At 42.4% G+C, this 16,575-nt stretch overlaps 1 protein-coding gene across 2 annotated transcripts in view; it reads left to right on the top strand.

Annotated features, from left to right (window-relative positions):
- slc7a4 (solute carrier family 7 member 4) overlaps positions 1 to 16,266 on the top strand; it is a 65,161-nt gene extending 48,895 nt beyond the window's left edge. For both annotated transcript variants that reach the window (XM_059987865.1, XM_059987864.1), the window contains exons 3-5: positions 2,788 to 3,455; positions 9,959 to 10,067; positions 11,315 to 16,266. In XM_059987865.1, the coding sequence (XP_059843848.1) occupies positions 2,788 to 3,455; positions 9,959 to 10,067; positions 11,315 to 11,508 (971 nt within the window). In that variant the 3' untranslated portion in view covers positions 11,509 to 16,266. The remainder of the gene's footprint in view (positions 1 to 2,787; positions 3,456 to 9,958; positions 10,068 to 11,314) is intronic.
- Positions 16,267 to 16,575: the final 309 nt, after the last annotated feature.

Here is a 16,575-nt window from a genome sequence, read left to right as displayed (position 1 = left end):
AACTCTCAGTGAGAGTAAGCGTTCGGCATGAGAATAAGCGTTTGGCACAGACTAAAAGGGCCGAGATGGCCTGTTTCTGTGCTGTAATTGTTATATGGTTATAGATTTCCCCTCAGCCTCTACCACTCCTGAGAAAACAACCCTTGTGCAACTTCTCCCAGAACACATGCCCTCTTACCAGTCCTGCCGAAGGATCTGGCCCCGAAACATCGACTGTACATTTTTCCATAGACGCTGTCTGGCCTGCTGAGTTCCTCCAGCATTTTGTGTGTGTTGTTTGGATTTCCAGAATCTGCAAATTTTCTTTGTTTGTCCTCTAATCCAGGCAGCATCCTGGTAAACCTCTGCTGCACCCTCTCTAAAGCCTCCAAGTCCTTCCTATACAGGGGAGGCAAGAGATGAATGCAGATACAGCTGAACCAGAGTTTTATAAAACTGCAATATAACTTCTTGACTTGAGAATTCAGTGCTTCAGTTAATAAAAGGAAGCATGCTGTACACTTTCTTTACCATGGAAATGGTGATAGAATCATACAGCAGAATTTCATCTGCTCTGAATAGCGGCTACCAATGAACATTAATCCTATTACCCAGCCCTTGGTCCAAGGCCTGGGAAATTCACAAGGATTATCCAGCTCAGTAGACAAAAGTCAGTGTTTTTGTCTGCTTCTGTTCTTGAGGAACACCTTGTGAATATTTTAATTAAAGAGTGGCACAGCAGAGTAACAGTTACTGTAATGATGTTAGAGACCCGGGTTCAATTCCGCTGCTATCTGAAAGGAGTTTGTATGTTCTGTCCTTGACCATGTGGCTTTCCTCTGGGTGCTCTGGTTTCTTCCCACATTCCAAAGACATACAAGTTGAAGGTTAATTACAGGATGTAATTAGATAGCGTGGGCTCATTGGGCCAAAAGGGACTGTAAAACATAGGAGCAGAATTAGGCCATTCAGCCATGATCTTACTGAATGGCGGAGCAGGTTTAATGGGCCAGATGGCCTACTTCTGTTCTTATTTCTTATGTTAAGTCTGCACCGCCCTTCTATTATGGCTGCTCCCGGATCCTGCTCAACCCCACACACCTGCCTTCTCGCCATATCCTTTGGTGCCGTGACTGATTAGGAAACCATCAACTTTCACCTTAAATATACCCATAGACTTGGCTCCCACTGCAGTCTGTGGCAGAGCATTCCACAGATTTACTACTCTGTGGCTAAAAAAATTTCTCCTTACCTCTGTTCTAAAGGTTCACCCCTCAATTTTGAGGCTGTGCCCTCTAGTTCTGGATACCTCCACCATAGGAAACATCCTCTCCACATCCACCCTATCTAGTCCTTTCAACGTATGGTAGATTTCAATAAGAGCCCTCCACATTCTTCTAAATTCCGGTGAGTACAGGCCCAAAGCTGCCAAATGCTTGTTAATCTCTTCATTCCTGGAGTCATTCTCTTGAACCTCCCCAGACTTTCTCCAATGTCAACACGTCCTTTCTGAGGGCCCAAAACTCCAAACGCGGCCTTCCTAGTGTCTTATAAAGGCTCAATATTAGCTCTTTGCTTTTATATTCTATTACCCTTGAAATAACTGCCAACATTGCATTTGCCTTCTTTACCACAGACTCGACCTGTAAATTAACCTCCTGGGAGTCTTGCACTAGGTCCAATGGGCTAATCATACTAATGACAAGCGGGCAGTGCTACTGGGTAATCATACCATTGGGCTAATCAAACCAATGAGAAGCCAGCGCTTCTACTACTGGGTAATGAGGCTATATATGATATTTGTAACAGCAGGCCTCCTTGACACAGAACACTGCCTTGTTCTGACAGCAGCAATGGTGCCAGATTTTGATCAACTTTCAGAAAGGACTTCATATCTGGCCTCTCAACTGCATAACTAGCATGAAAACAAGCTCTTTGGCCCTTCAAAACCATCAGTCAACCACTTGCATTATTCCAACATTATTCCAATTTATCCTACATTATTCCAGTGTTTTATTCTCAATTCATTCTCACACTCTGTCCACAGATTTTATCATTCATCTACATTTACTCATAATTTACAGCAGCCAATTAGTCTATCACTCCACGTCTTTGGGAGGTTGGAGATCAGAGCACTAAGAGGAAATACACACAGTCACGGGAGGGATAGTGCAAACTCCACACAGACAGCAGCCGAGGTCAGGATTGAACCCAGGTTTCTGGCGTCATGCTACTCTGCTGCCCTGGTTTTCACTGATGTTTTTAATGTTCTTCGATTTGTCCACATTTTTAAACACAGTACTTATTTGATAATTATAAACAACTTAAAAAAATTACACGTATTGTAACTCATCCAGAGGTGGGAAAAATCTTTTGATAACATAAGCTGTCAGAAGGCCATCAGGAATAAGCTTTGGTTTGCGCACTCCAGTTATATCCAGGTGAGCTAAGTGAATACCATAGTTAATGTTCAACATGATCTAACTCATCTTTATTTTATTCATTTAGAGATACAGCATGATAACAGATTCTTACGGCTCAACAAACCCATGCTGGCCAATTACACCCGTGTGACCCATTAACCTACTAACCTGTATATCTTTGTTATGTGGAAGGAAACCCACATGATCGTGGGGAGAACATAGAAATTCCTTCAAGACAGCAGTGGAATTGAACTGGGATTGCTGGTGTTACACTAACTGCCATACTACTGTGCTACCTGATACCTTGCACCCCACGGAGATGGTGTTTTTCTTTGTTTATCACTTGAATGTCATTAATCTCTTTTCTCTTCTCCCTCTTCTCAAGCAATGAACACAGTTCTCCTCAGCAACCTCTTTTCCCTCCCCCGGATTGCCTACGCCATGTCTGAGGATGGACTACTCTTCAAGGTATTTTCACAGGTGAATCCGATCACCAAGGTCCCTCTGATTGGCATCGTGGTCTTTGGAATCCTGATGGCCATCATGGCACTAGTGTTTGACCTGGAATCTCTGGTGCAGTTCCTATCCATTGGAACACTGCTGGCCTACACCTTTGTTGCTGCCAGCATCATCGTGTTGCGATACCGGGTGGAAAAAGTTGAGTCTGCTCAGTTGCCAGCACCGAGTCAAAATCCTGAACCCCAGGACAGTGAGGGACTGAAAGAATACGAGTCTTTTTCGGATAAACTCCAGCTGGTAGAGAGGCAAAAGTCAACCAAAGTGAAAAGGCAGCCAGGTCAACTGAAGTCCTCCTTTGAGCCTTATTTACGCTTCCTGGATGACTTTGCTCCAGGAGAAATTGTGACGGAGGCAGTAGTCACTCTGGTGGGCTGTTCAGCTTGCTTGGGTTGCATAGTGATCTTTGGTAGCAGCTACCTCCATCTGCCACAGTGGGCTTTCATTTTATTCACCATCCTCTTTACAACTGGCTTTCTCCTCAGCTTGTTCCTCATATGGATTCATGAGCAGCAGCAAAAACTGAGTACTTTTCAGGTAAGTCCTTGCAAACTTCTCTGTAATCTCAGGCAGAGTTTGGCATGACATGGATGAATAATTTTCCTCACCTCAACTTCGAATTCTGGAGGCGGAGGGGAAGGAACTGTTCTTCAATGTTTCAGAAACAGCTTCTTCCCCTCCACCATCAGATTTCTAAATGGACAATGAACCCATTGTCACTATACCTCACTGTTTAATTTTTTAATATACAATATTTCTTATTGTAATTTGTAGCTTTTTAATGTATTATGTTGTACTGCTGCCACAAATCAACAAATTTCACAACACATGTCAGTGATGTTAAACCTGATTCTAAATCTGACTCCATAACCTACAGACTCACTTTCAAGGACTCTACAACTCATGTTCTCAGTATTACTATTATTTTATAATTTGCACGATTTGTCTTCTTTTGCACATTGGTTGTTTGGTAGTCTTTGTGTAGAATTTTCTTAAATTCTACTGTATTTCTGTATTTTCCTGTAAATTCTTCACAAAGAAGAATGTTGTGACAAATGTGTACTTAATTTTACTTTGAGGTTTGACTTTGGGCGGTATTAAGTTATCACTGACAGAAACTGTGTGAGGGTGTCTGATGTTGAAAGACCAGAAATACCCAATGCCTCCAAGTTACATTGGTGACAATGTGTCCCAGTGCATCCTAGAATGTCTCTCAGCATCATGCAAGCTGAATTAGATCTTGAACTGAAATGGTGCTCTAGGTCATAAACCTATCAGGAAATAAAATCTATCTATTATTTCCTCATTTAAGATTTAGCCTGCCATTTCAGCTCACACTCTGTGGCAACACACACAACATGCTGGAGGAACTCAGCAGGCCAGGCAGCATCTATGGAAAAGAATAAACAATGGGCATTTTGGGCCAAGACCCTTCATCAGGACTGTAGTTCGGAAATATCAACTGTTTTAATTCCCCTCCATAGATGCTGTCTTACTCACTGAGTTCATCCAGCACTTTGTGTTTGTTGCTCAGGATTTATGGCATCTGTAGAATCTTTTGTGTCCCATAAAGTGATGTTTTCTGGTATAAATATGCAAGCACACTCATTGACAGAAATAATTGGAAGATAAATTGTTGCACAAAGTGCTATGAATAGTGGGTTCCACTGAACTGCTGCTCACTGGATGCTTTTTTGTTTTTCCACTCCATTCTCTATAAGCACTAGCAACTGTTGTGCATGAAAATCCCAGGAGATTAGCTGTTTCTGAGATATTCAAATCAGCCCATCTGGCACCAAAATCATTGGGGTTAGATCACTTAGATCACATTTCTTACCCATTTTGCAGTTTGGTCTAAACAACAACTAAACCTCTTAACCATGTCTGCCTGCTTTTATGCATTGAGTCACTGCCACATGATACCTGCATTAATGAGCAGGTGTACAGATGTACCTAATAAATTAACCACTCAGTGTATTCCTGAGTCATTAAGAATTAATCAGTTATTCAGCATGAATTCCAAGTCAAATTCCACCCTTAACATTTTGGATCCACCCATACAGAATATTCAAACTATCTAGTGTTTCTCTAAACACATGCTAAGATCCTCACCCATACATGCCTTCTGCAACAGCACTGACTCTCTGTCTCAGGGCTACCCTGGATAGAGTGGACATGTGGAGAATGTGTCTATAGTAGGAGGTCTAAGATCCCAAGGCACAGGTTCAGAATAAAGGGACATTCCTTTAGAACAGTACTGCAGTGGTTAGAGGAAAATTGGATCAGCCATGATGATGATGGGTCAAATGGCCTAATTCTGCTCCTCTATCTTATGGTCTAAAGGTTAGTCTAATGCTTTACAGCAGCTAGCTGTAAAATGGGGACTTGATTCTCTCCGCTGTCTGTGAGGAGTTTGCATGTTATAAGACAATTAGATGTTCCGCCATTCCATTGTGGCAGATTTTTTTCTCCCTCAGCACCATTCTCCTGTCTTCTCCCTGTAAACTTTGATGTCCTAACTAACCAAGAACCTATCAACCTCTGCTTTAAATCTACCCGGTGACTTGGCCTCCACACCCACCTGTAGAAATGAATTCCACAGATTCACCTCCCTCTGGCTAAAGAAACTCCATCTCATAGAAACATAGAAAACCTACAGCACAATACAAGCCCTTCGGCCCACAAAGTTGTGCCGAACATGTCCCTACCTTAGAAATTACTAGGCTTACTTGTAGCCCTCTAAGCTCCATGTACCTATCCAAAAGTCTCTTAAAAGACCCTATTGTATCTGCCTCCACCACTGTTGCCAGCAGCCCATTCTACACGCTCACCACTCTCTGAGTAAAAAACTTACCCCTGACGTTTCCTCTCTACCTACTCCCCAGAACCTTAAAAATGCGTCATCTTGTGGCAACCATTTCAGCCATGGGAAAAAGCCTCTGACAATTCACTTAATCAATGCCTTTCTTCATCTTATACACCTCTATCAGGTCACCTCTCATCCTCCATCGCTCCAAGGAGAAAAGGCCAAGTTCACTCAACCTATTCTCATAAGGCATGCTCCCCAATCGCACCATCCTTGTAAATCTCCTCTGCACCCTTTCTATGGTTTCCACATCTTTCTTGTAGTGAGGTGACCACAACTGAGCACAGTATTCCAAGTGGGGTCTGACCAGGGTCCTATATAGCTGCAACATTACCTCTTAGCTCCTAAATTCAATTCCATGATTGATGAAAGCCAATACACTGTTCCACAGAGAACCACAGAGTCAATCTATGGAGCTGCTTTGAGCGTCCTATGAACTTGGACCCCAAGATCCCTCTGATCCTCCACACTGCCAAGAGTCTTACCATTAATACTATATTCTGGCATCATATTTGACCTACCAAGATGAACCACTTCACACTTATCTGGGTTGAACTCCATCTATGACTTCCCAGCCCAGTTTTGCTTCCTATCAATGTCCTGCTGTACCCTCTGACAGCCCTCCACACTATCCACAACACCTCCAACATTGGTGTCATCAGCAAACTAACTAACCCATCCCTCCACTTGCTCATCCAGGTCATTTATAAAAATCATGAAGAGTAGGGGTCCCAGAACAGATCCCTGAGGCACTCCACTGGTGACCGACCTCCATGCAGAATATGACCCATCTACAACCACACTTCGCCTTCTGTGGGCAAGCCAGTTCTGGATCCACAAAGCAATGTCCCCTTGGATCCCATGCCTCTCTTCTTTCTCAAAAAGCCTTGCATGAGGTACCTTATCAAATGCCTTGCTGAAATCCATATACACTACATCTACTGCTCTTCCGTCATCTTCCTCATTCTAAATGGACCACCCTCTATTCTGAGGCTATAACATCTAGTATTGAAAGGAGTAGAAAAGGTGGATGTGGAGAGGACGTTTCAGGTGGTGGGGGTATCCAGAACTAGAGGGCAGAGCCTCAAAACTGAGGGGTGACCTTTTAGAATGGAGGAAAGGAGGATTCTTTTTTAGCCAGAGAGTGGCAAATCTGTGGAATGCTCTGCCTCAGACTGCGGTGGAGGCCAATTTCGTGGGTATATTTAAGGTGGAAGTTGATATTTTCCTGATCAGTCAGGGCATCAAAGGGATTATGGTGAGAAGGCAGGTACATGGGATTGAGTGGGATCAGCCATGATGGATAGGGGAGCAGATTTGATGGGCTGAATGGCCTAATTCTGCTCCTATGTCTTAAGGGCTGGTCCTTGAATCACCCTCTACAGGGAACATCCTCTCCATATCCATTCTGTCTAGGTCTTTCAATATTTGATAGGCTTCAGTGAGATCTCCCTCATTCTTCTAAACTCCACCAAGTACAGGCACAGAGCCATTTGTTAACCCTTTAATTCATGGGATCATTCTCGTGAACCTCCACTGGACTCTCTTCAATGCCAGCACATCCTTTTCTTAAATAATGGGCCCAAAACTGCTCACAGTACAAGTGCAGTCTGACAAGTGCATCCTTGCCTTTAAATTCTAGTCCTTTTAAAATGAACGCTAACATTGCAGTTGCATTCCTTACTACTAAGTCAACCTGCAAGTTAACCTTTAGAAAATCATGTATGAGGACTCCCAAATGCCTTTGCACCTCTGGTTTTTGAATTTTCACCCCATTTAGAAAATAGTCTACGCCTTTATTCCTTCCACCAAAGTGCATGACCATACACTTTCCTACACTATATTCCAGTTCTTTGCCCATTTTCCCAATCTGTCCAAGTCCTTTTGCAGACTTCCTGCTTTCTCAACACTACCTGCTCCTCTACCTGTCTTTATATTGTCCGCAAACTTGGCCATAAAACTATCAATTACATCATCTAAATTGTTGACGTATAATGTGAAAAGAAGCAGTCCCTTTTACCATCCCCTGTGAAACACCACTTGTCACCAGCAGCCAACCAGAAGTTTTTTCCGACTCTGCCTCCTGTCAGTCAGCCAATCTTATATTCAAGCTAGGATCTTTCCTGTAATACCACAGGCTCTTATCCTGTTAAGTAGCCTTATGTGCAGCAACTTGTCAAAGGCCTTCTGAAAATCCAAGTAAATAACACCCATTCGTACAAACAAGCTGGATGAGCTCAGCAGGTCAAGCAGCATCCATTGAAATGAGCAGTCAGCGTTTCAGGCCGAGACCCTTCGTCATTCAGCTTGTTTTACGCGTTGATTTGACCACAGCATCTGCAGTGTACTTTGTGCTTAATAACATCCACTGACTCTCCCTTTTCTATCCTGTCTGTTATTTCTTCAAAGAATTCCAACAGATTTGTCAGGCAAGATTTCCCCTTAAGGAAACCATACTGAAATTGGCCTACTTTATCATGTGACTCCAATTACCCCAAAACCTCATCCTTAATAGTGGACTCCAACATCTTCCCAACCACTGAAGTCAGGTTAACTGGCCTATAATTTTCTTTCTTCTGCCTCCATCCCTTCTTAAAGAGTGGAGTGACATTTGCAATTTTTCAATCGTCCAGAAACATTCCAGAATCTAGTGATTCTTAAAAGAATCCTCCACAATCTCTGAAGCCACCTCTTTCAGAATCCTGAGGTGTACACCATCTGGTCCAGGTGACTTATATACTTTCAGACCTTTTATCTTCCCAAGCACCTTCTCATTACTATTAGCTCATTACTGTAGCTCATTCTCATTAGCTACACTCACTTCTGCTCCATGGCATCTTCCATAGTGAAAACTGACACAAAATACTTATTCAGTCTGTCCACCATATCCTTGTCCTCCATTACTAAATCTCCAGCTTCAGCATCTTCATTTTCTAGCAGTCCAACATCCATTCTCGCCTCTTTTACACACTTCATGTATCTTACAAAACGTTTGGTGTTTCTTCACTAGCTTACTTTTGTATCCCATCTTTTCCTTCTTTATGACTTTCTAGTTGCCTTCTGTTGGTTTTTAAAAGCTTCCCAATCCTATAACTTTACACTAATTTTTCTCTATTATATGCCCTCTATTATGTTGGCTTTGACTTCCCTTGTCAGCCATGGTTGTGTCATCCAGATTACTTCTTCTTTAGGATGTTTCTGTCCTGCACCTTTCAAATTGTCCCAGAAACTACAGCCATTGCTGTTTTACTGACTTCCCTGCTAGTGTCCCTTTCCAATCAACTTTGGCCAGCTCCTCTTTCATGCCTCTGTAATTCACTTTACTTTACTCTACTGTAAGACTGATACGTTTGACTTTAGCTTCTCCCTCTCAAATTGCACGATGAATTCCAGCATAATATGATCACTGTCTCCCAAGGATTCCTTTTCTTAAGCTCCCTAATCAAATGTAGTTAATTACTCAACTCTTAATTCAGAATTACCTTTCCCCATCTAGGCTCAACGTCAAGGTGCTCTAAAAAGCCACCTCATAGGTATTCTACAAATTCCTCTCTTTGGATCCAATACCAACCTGATTTTCCCAATATTAAAATCTATATAAAAACATATTGAAATCTCCCACGACTATCATAACATTGCTGTTATTACATTCCCATGACCATGTGGCTTTCTTCCATGTGCTCTGGTTTCCTCCCACGTGGCAACTGGGATTAGTGAATTGTTGGCACCAGAAGCGTGGTGACACTGGAGACTTGTCCAGCACAATCCCCACTGGTTTGATTGGACAACAGTGTCCAGATGAGGAAGAATTTCTTTAGCCAGAGGGTGGTGAATCTGCGGAATTCATTGCCATAAACAGCTGTGGAGTTCCAGTCATTGGATGTAAGGCAGAGTTTGTTAAGTGAAGAAAGTGGATGGACTACAGCAAAAGAAGACTACAAACATACAAACAAGGCTGCTTTATTAAGTACAAGAGGTACCAAATAAAGTGGCTCTTAGTTTATAACAGTACAGCACAGGAACAGGCCCTTCAGTCCACAATGTTGTGCCAAACTAATTAAACTAGTAATTAAAAGTAATTTTAAAAGTAAAACTAGTAATTCAATTCATCTGGTGAAGATACTTCAATGTAAGTTACAATGAGTTGTATTACTGATAAATTATACCTCCACAGGTTCCACTGGTGCCCTTGATTCCAGCTGTGAGTATTTTGCTGAACGTGCTCCTGATGTTAAAGCTCAGTTGGATGACCTGGGTGAGATTTACCATTTGGTTAGCTGCAGGTATGGAAACTACATTCTATCACCTGTTTCCTTATTTACTGAGGTCGTGTTGACCTGCTTGGAGATTTGTGAATCTGGGCTATTGTTAACATAGCACACAAAATGCTGGGGGAACTCAGCAAGTCAGGCAGTGTCTATTCAGCTGTAAATCTAGAGTAACACATGCAAAATGCCTGAGGAGCTCAGCAGGTCAGGCAGCATCAAACCTCTAGCTCCTAAACAGCTCCCCAGTCTCGCAAGGTATAAAGCACTTACAGGCTGCCCCAGCACATCATTTGGTGCATTGGTTGGTAACATAAATGCCACAGTTCACTGTATTTTTGATTAATGAGGTGTCACCTATTGTCATCCAAAACTGCCTAAGGGTTGCATGGTAGCATAATGGTTAGCATAATCACTTCACAGTGCCAGCTAACAGATTGGGGTTCAATTCCAACCACGTCTGTAAGGAGTTTGTATGTAATCCCCATGACCCCATGGGTTTCTTTCAGGTGCTCCAGTTTTCTCCACATTCCAAAGATATGTGGTGAGGTTTGTGTGTTGTGGCCACATTAAGTTGGAAGTGGAAGCTGGTGACACTTGTGGACTACCCAGCACAATCCTCACTGATTTAATTTGATGCGAACACTGCATTTCACTGTGCAAATCTTTAAGATCTTTATATTTACTTAACAAGTTGTATCTTTGATTCATTCAGCAGGGACAAGGCCCTTTTACCCTCCAATTCTGTCCAGACTATCAAAAACCCATTATTCTAACCCTACATAAACCCCATCTTTTATTCTCTCCTCTTTCCCATCAGCTCCCCCTACACTCTACCACTTAACTCGTGGCCAATTAATCTACCAACCAACATGCTTTTAGGATATGAGAAGACAAAGCACCCAGGGGAAACCTAGGCTGCCAAAAGGTGAATGTGATGTGATTTAATGTTATGTCACCAATCTATCATTCCAAACTTTGGGATGTTTTAGAGCTTCAAAGGCAATAAACAGTCAACATTTCGGGCAGAGTGCTGACGAAAGATCTCGGCCCGAAACGTCAACTTTTATTCCTTTCCTTACTTGGGTGCTGCCTGACTTGCTGAGCTCCTCCAGCATTTGTGTGTGTTAGATTGGTAATGAAATTGGTTTATTATTATCACATTTATCAAGATACTGTGAAACCCTTGTCTTGCATACTGTTTATACAGATCAAATTATTGTTGATGACTTTGGAGTTTCTAATGACATCTTCTCTGTTGAAAGGTTTTCTTGTCTATTTTGGTTACGGGATATGGAACAGCAAGGAGAACCTGAAGGAGTCCAGAGCTCAGAATGTCAGTGCCCGCTACATCGTACTCCCCAGTGGCAGCTTGGTGGAGACTGTTCAGACTGTGCAACCAGAATCACAGGGTGCCACAGGTTTGGGGGTAATGACTGAAGAAGAGGAGGGGAGATAGTAGCGAGCCTGGGCCAGTCAACCTTGAGGGGGAAATTCCCTTCAATGCTTGCCCCTCTATAGCTGCCACCACCACCACCCTATGCCTCACTGTCCCAGAAGCAGATGGGTAGAGTCCCCGTACTCGTCACTGGGATTGTGGGGTTCTGGATCTCACCACTCTGCATTGATGTTCATTTCTATCCATGGCTGCTGGAACTTAGTTCCAGATTGAAGCAAAAGATGCAACATGCACAAAATGCTGGAGGAACTCAGCAAGTCAGGCAGCATCTATGGAGAGGAATAAACAGTCAATGGATTGGACCAAGACCCTTCACCAGGACTGGAAAGGAAGGGGGCAAAAGTCAGAATAAGAAGGTGGGGGAGGGGAAAACATACAAACTAGCAGGTGATAGAGGAGAAGAGGTGGATGGATGGGGGAGTGGGAGGGGAAAGAGGTTGAAGAGGTAGCAATCTGATAGGAGAGTGGACCATGGGAGAAAGGAAAGGAGGAGGGGCACCAAAAGGAGAGGGGAACCGGAATGAGGAATGGAAAAAGATAAACTGGGAGGGGGGAGAAATTGCTAGAAGTTAGAGAAAATCGATGTTAGTGTCATGAGGTTGGGAGCTACTCAGATGGAATATAAAGCGTTGCTTCTCTGACCTGATTGTGGTCTCATTGTGGCAGTAGAAGAGGCATGTTGAGTGGCAATGGGAAGTCAAATTGAGACAGGTAACTTTGGGGAGATCCTGCCTTTTGTGGTAGACAAACCAAAACCTCACAGTTGATCATTTCTAATTCAGTAGAGGGGGCTCACCACCAGAGGAGCATTTCAGGCAAATCCTTGATGTGGTGGTTTGGGCATCACATCTGCCTCTGATCAGATGGTTCAGGGTTCACATCCCACTCCTGACACTTCAGTGCATAAAATGAAGGCAGCTACTCCAGAATTGTCTACTACTGGGATATTAGACACAGGGTCCATCTGTTCTCTTCATTGGTTTTAATGTTTTTGCAGTACTGTTTAACATTCAGGGGAGCTTATACTTAATCCTGACTGTACATTCCTATGGTTATTATCACTGACGTTTGAGGGAATGTGAACAGACTGGTTACCACATTTTTCGTATAATAACAGAGAACTCCCCTCTGCTGTAATTCGATGGCTGGGATGTCACACAACTGAAGATAAAGGTGCTGTGCAATTACAAGACTTACAGTCATAGAGTACTACAGCATGGAAGCAGGACCTTCAGTCCATCTTATTCATGCTGACCACCATGCTTAACTCCCATTTACCCAAGTTTGGCCTATATCCCTTAAATCTTTCCTGTTCGTGTACCTGTCCGGGTGCCCACTAAATGTCATTTATTGTACCTGCTACAAGGACTTCTGGGCTTTTGTTCATTTTGTCACCCCCCCCCCCCCGAAAGTCTGAATCTTGATAGAAACTAAACCCAACTTTTCCCTCCCCCCCAACAGCAGAGGAGAAAAATTATGTAAAGGGGGGGGAAGAAAACAACCTGGGAACATCCCTATCCACACTAAATGGATATTAGGAATCAACACACTGGTCTGGGCCACTGCAAAAACTTTTTAATAATGCACCAAATCAGTGGGTTCATGTATACTTTATAGAACCCTTGACTATCTGTCATATGATCCAGCTTTGAATTATAAATGCCTGTTCATTATGTGGGCTGAGAACTATTTCTGTCTCAGCCAGAGCCTTGGCAAACCAGCCCATCCACTCTTGCATTGTTGACATTAGATGCTGTTCCCTTTGACTGCTTTTGTTACTCACCAAGCCCCTGTCAATTTAACTTGTCATTAAAAGGGAATGTAGCACATGGACTATTCCATATAGAACACCTTCCCTTCTCGTTATCATCCCTGTTTTCTGCTTCATCTCCAAACAACACTCTGTGTTGGTTCCACAAGACATAGGAACAGACTTAGGCCATGTGGCTACTGTGTCAGCTCCTCCACTCAATCATGGCTGGTTTATTTTCCCTCTCAACCCCATTTTCCTGCCTTCTCCCTTACTAATCAAGAATCTATCAACCTCTGTTTTAAATATACCTAGTGACAGCCATCTGTGACAATGAATTCCACAGATTCACTACAATCTGACTAAAGAAATTCCTCCTCATCTGTGCTGTAAAGGGACATCTTCCTATTCTGAGGCTGTGCCATCTGGTCATAGACTCTCCCACTATAGGAAACACCCTCTCCATGTTCACTCTATCTAGGCAGTTCGACATTTGTTAAGTCTCAATGAGATCCTCTCTCATTGTTCTAAACTCCAGTGAGTACAGGCTCACAGCCATCAAACACTCCTCATACATTAACCCTTTCATTCTGAGAACATTCTCATGAACCTCCTCTGGACCTTCTCCAATACCAGCACATCCTTTCTTAGACAAGGAGCCCAAAACTGCTCACGGTACTCTAAGTGTGGTCTGATCGATGCCTTATAAACCGTCAGGATTACATCCTTGCTCTTATATTCTACTCCTCTCGGATGAATGCTAATGTGTAATGTCAGATGAGATTTGAACAACAGCAATGTTTGCTGTATACAAATACCCTGGAGTGAATCTTTCTCCTTTTGCATCAGTTCTGCACTTATTCACCTTCCTGCAGACAAGAACAAGAATGGATTTATCCAGCATCCATATATTTACCATAACCGATATATTTTTCTCTGTGTGAACTTTTTAAAGTTGTTCAAGTTATTGTGAGCAGATTATAACAATGATCAGCATCTGTGCTCCCTTAAATTGTTATTCACATCCAGGAATGAACAAGTTCCCCATTCAAAGGTTCCACATTACCTTAACCCCTTGAGTGCATGTAACAGTTGGCAATGGAATGTTCACCATCACTTTGCACTCTCAATTAGTGCCGAAGGCAAGGAGTCTGAATAGATCTGGTGAAAGAGATGGTCACCTCCACTGCCATATTGTTTGTGGTTCTTTCAGGTAGCACTCCTCTCCAATGAGTTTCTCATCTTCAGCCTCTTCATTGTGGAGTGGTTTTCATTTCTAGATTTTCGTGCCATTGATTTTATGATCTGGCTGTTCAAGTTTCAGAAATCCATCTGAAGTTCAGCCAAGTCTTCACTGTATAGAGTAATTCTGGCATCTCTATCAGTTTGTTCTCATATCAACAAATTGCCCATCAATGATAGTTTGGAGTTAATCAAACTAATGTGGATTGATGGCCTTCATCATGGTTTCACCTTATTAACTTGGATGCTTTGTGTTTATTTATAAAGTGCTTGTTCAAGTCACCTGATGGTGAGCAATTAAAGAACTGTAGAGTGTAAAGGGAGCCTCATCTGACCATATAATGGGTCTGGATGCCTGAGATTTAGAAGTTACTCTCACATCCAAATGCAGTATTTGTCGTTTGTCACTATGCAGCTTGGTTTTTATTAAAATAAATTCATCTGCACCCCAAATTTATTTTATTTAGAGTACAGTACAAAACATACTTCCTGCGCAAAGAGTCGCTCACCCGGCAATCTAGCTTTTTAATCCTAGCCTTAATCACAGGGCATTTTACAATGGCCAATTAACCTACCAATCAGTACTTCTTTGGACTGTGGGAGAAAACCTGAGCCCCAAGAGGAAACCCACACAGTCACATGGAGAACATACAAACTCCTTACAGACAGCGGCAGAACTGAACTCAAACACTGCAAGCTATAATAGTGTCTTGATAACCACTACGCTACCATTAGTAAACCATAGATTCCTGAAGCAGTCCGGTTTCAGGCTTCTGACCCACCTGGGCCTGAAGTTCCATTTACTTGGCCTGGGTGTGTCAAATATTTGAATCAGTGTGTGTAGGAAAATTAAAAGTTATAGAGGAGAGTGTAGGATCAGGAATCCAGGATGGACAGAGAAAAGGTGAGGAGTGGTGTCAGAAATTAGGATGGGGAGAGAAAAAGTGAGGAGTGGTGTCAGGAATCCAGAATGGAGAGAGACAAGGTGAGGAGTGGTGTGGATAATAGATGGGTAAAACACACATTCAGAAGAACCCTAACCCTAATAATCAAATGGGAGGTAAAACTACATGGATAAAGATTCAGGCTCATGGTTATTTACCACATGTACATCAAACCCTATGGTGCAATTTGTCGTTTGTGTTAACAACCAACACATCCAAAGATATAAGAGATTAGAAAGTTTAAAAAAATGCATGGTAAAATGAGACATGAGATATAAGGAACTACCATGGATTTGAGGCTGGGAAGAGGGTAATGGGTTTGTAATAGGGAAGATAATGTAATAAGATAATCTATGTCATAGCTATATAATTCTCAAAGCAAATCCTCTGACTCCCCCTTAAATTCCCCTTAAAGCATTTCATTCCTCCATTCTATTTGGATAGAATTCCAGTAATTCCCAAATTTTCCCTCCCCATAAAAAGTGGCGAGACCTTCCTGATCTTCTTAAATGATAAGTGGTGGCAAACGTATTTATATTTTTGTAGCATGGGATTTTTTTAAAGAAGTGCTTTGCACCGCACTCTTGTATAAATGTCACTCTTTGTAATATTGAACCAGCTATTCAGTTGCAATTCTTGTCAATGTTGTATTTATTTTGGGGACAAATTTCTAATTTAATGAATAAATGTTATGAAGCAGCAGGTTTTATTGACTATTTGGTTTCATTGCTTGTTAATGCTTCTTAATTTTAGAATATAGAACTTAGAACACAACAGCATAGGACAGGGACTTCGGCCCATGATATGCCAACATCTTAACCTACGCCAAGATCAATTGAACTCTTCTCTCCAACACAGCCCTCCATTTATCTTTCATCCATGAGCCTGTCTAAGAGTTTCTAAAATGTCCCTAATGTATCTGCATCCCTGGCAGGACATTGCACGTACCCACCACTCTCTGTGTAAAAGACGTACCTCTGACACCACCCCAATACTTGCTTCCAATCACCTTAAAATTATGCCTCCTGGTATTAGCCATTTCCATTCTGGGAAAAAGTCTCTGGTTGTTTACTCGATTTATGTCTGTCATCATCTTCCCCGCCCTATCAAGATTCCTCTCATCTTCCTTTG

This window comes from Hypanus sabinus, chromosome 13, assembly GCF_030144855.1.
Source record: "Hypanus sabinus isolate sHypSab1 chromosome 13, sHypSab1.hap1, whole genome shotgun sequence".
In the NCBI taxonomy this organism is placed as follows: Eukaryota; Metazoa; Chordata; class Chondrichthyes; order Myliobatiformes; family Dasyatidae; genus Hypanus; species Hypanus sabinus.
Note: the sequence above shows the minus strand (reverse complement) of the source record. Positions and strands in the feature narration are given on the sequence as shown.